At 40.3% G+C, this 1,600-nt stretch overlaps 1 protein-coding gene across 1 annotated transcript; it reads left to right on the top strand.

Annotated features, from left to right (window-relative positions):
- Nucleotides 1-210: 210 nt before the first annotated feature.
- On the top strand, nucleotides 211-915 carry TEOVI_000838200 (Trypanosomal VSG domain/Trypanosome variant surface glycoprotein C-terminal domain containing protein, putative; the record flags this gene model as incomplete). The annotated part of the gene is made up of 1 exon (XM_067221962.1): nucleotides 211-915. One exon carries the CDS (start codon nucleotides 211-213, stop codon nucleotides 913-915), a length of 705 nt encoding a protein of 234 aa, XP_067078063.1.
- Between the last annotated feature and the right edge of the window lie 685 nt (nucleotides 916-1,600).

Genomic DNA, 1,600 nt, shown 5'->3' with positions numbered 1-1,600 from the left:
GAAAACGGCAAGAGTATCGGCAATGACCTAGTATGTATTTGCGCGGACAGCGCAGATAACGCCTGCGGAGCAAACAACGCCAACACATATGCCAAAGGCGATAGCACCAACGACAGAATAGAAGGGACTGCCGGCACGTGCCCCGAGAAGGCAGCAGTTCAACACTTAGACTCTGAAATATCCGCCGCCATCGCCCAGATAGGCGCGCTAATGGCCCAGCAGACCCAGTCCACAAGCAAAACCGTGCTAGGGAAAGAAAACTCTGCAAGCTGCACTGACAGCGCCGCCAACTGTGTTGACTACCACACCTATTTAAGTGGACCGGACGGAGGACTAAACAAAGTGCCATGGATCCAAAAGTTAAAAGAAGCGGCAGGCGCCTACAAACTGTACGAAGCAGATAAACAAAAGCGGATACGACTAAAGGAACAGCTTGCAGCGCTTAAAAAAGCAGCAGAATACGAGTACAACACTAAAGGACAAGCAGCAGCATCAACAATACCAGTACAATCGACAACGGCCGCCGCCAGAAAGGAGATTGCCTGTGAAAGTTTTAACAACAATGAAACCCATTACCCCACAGATTCTTGTGAATATGATAAGAAAAAAAAGGAATGCAAACCTAAAACAGGCGCAGAAAACACAGCAGCACAAACAGGAGAGGCAGAAAAAGAGGGGACAGCCACAACTGGGTGTGCAAGACACGGCACCAAAGCTGAGTGCGATGCTGACAAAAAAGATGACAAGCCAAATTTCGCATGGAGGAAGGGAAAAGATGGTGAAGATGATAAGGATACAGAAAAGTGCCGAAATGGTAGTTTTCTCCTCAATAAGAAATCTTCTATGAGTACGGATGCTGCTTTGATGAGTTTGGTATCATTTTACATTCAAGAAGATTTTTTCTCAATTTTATGAATTTTGTTGAGAAAGTTTGCTAACATTTGATATATTTTAGCACTTTCTATTGAAAATGTAAAAATTTGAAAGTTTCAAAATTTACTAAAACGTGCATGATGGTATACAATTGTTACAAAGCAGTATAGTGATGAAGTATGAAAAATGAGTGCCATTCTAATTTAGTTTATTTTGTATATATAATGGATAGTAGTTGGGCTTATTATAATAATGGTAATCGAAGCAGAGGCTAAACGATATAAATGGAATAGTGTATAATTATGTATATTTTAATAAGAGAAATAGTAGTGAAGAAACTCCGTCCAGGTAATACAGAAAGACTTAAAACAATAGCGAGTGTGCAATATGAGTGAGTTGGGTGGGAAAGTAGGGGGAATATAATTAAAGGAAAAGTAGAAAAACAAAAAGAGAAACGGAAATAGATTATGCTAAATTTTTAAGCACTAACACGAAGATGGTCATTATTATACACAAGGTGATGGAGAATGGCAATGATGGAGAGACAGAGTGCATTATGTGGGCCAAACGAATTTTGTTTGTTGCCCGGAGTGATGGAAGCAGAAAAAGAAGAAAATAAGGAAATATAGAGTAAAAAACGATATGCACATCAGAAAAGTGAAAAATAATACATCTTCAGCCGATGATACCCCGCTTTTACTCAAAAAGGGGTAGACCCTATAGCAGT

Source organism: Trypanosoma equiperdum, assembly GCF_001457755.1.
Source record: "Trypanosoma equiperdum strain OVI genome assembly, contig: ctg_1524, whole genome shotgun sequence".
Taxonomy (NCBI): domain Eukaryota; phylum Euglenozoa; class Kinetoplastea; order Trypanosomatida; family Trypanosomatidae; genus Trypanosoma; species Trypanosoma equiperdum.
This window is presented reverse-complemented; position numbering and strand designations above follow the sequence as displayed.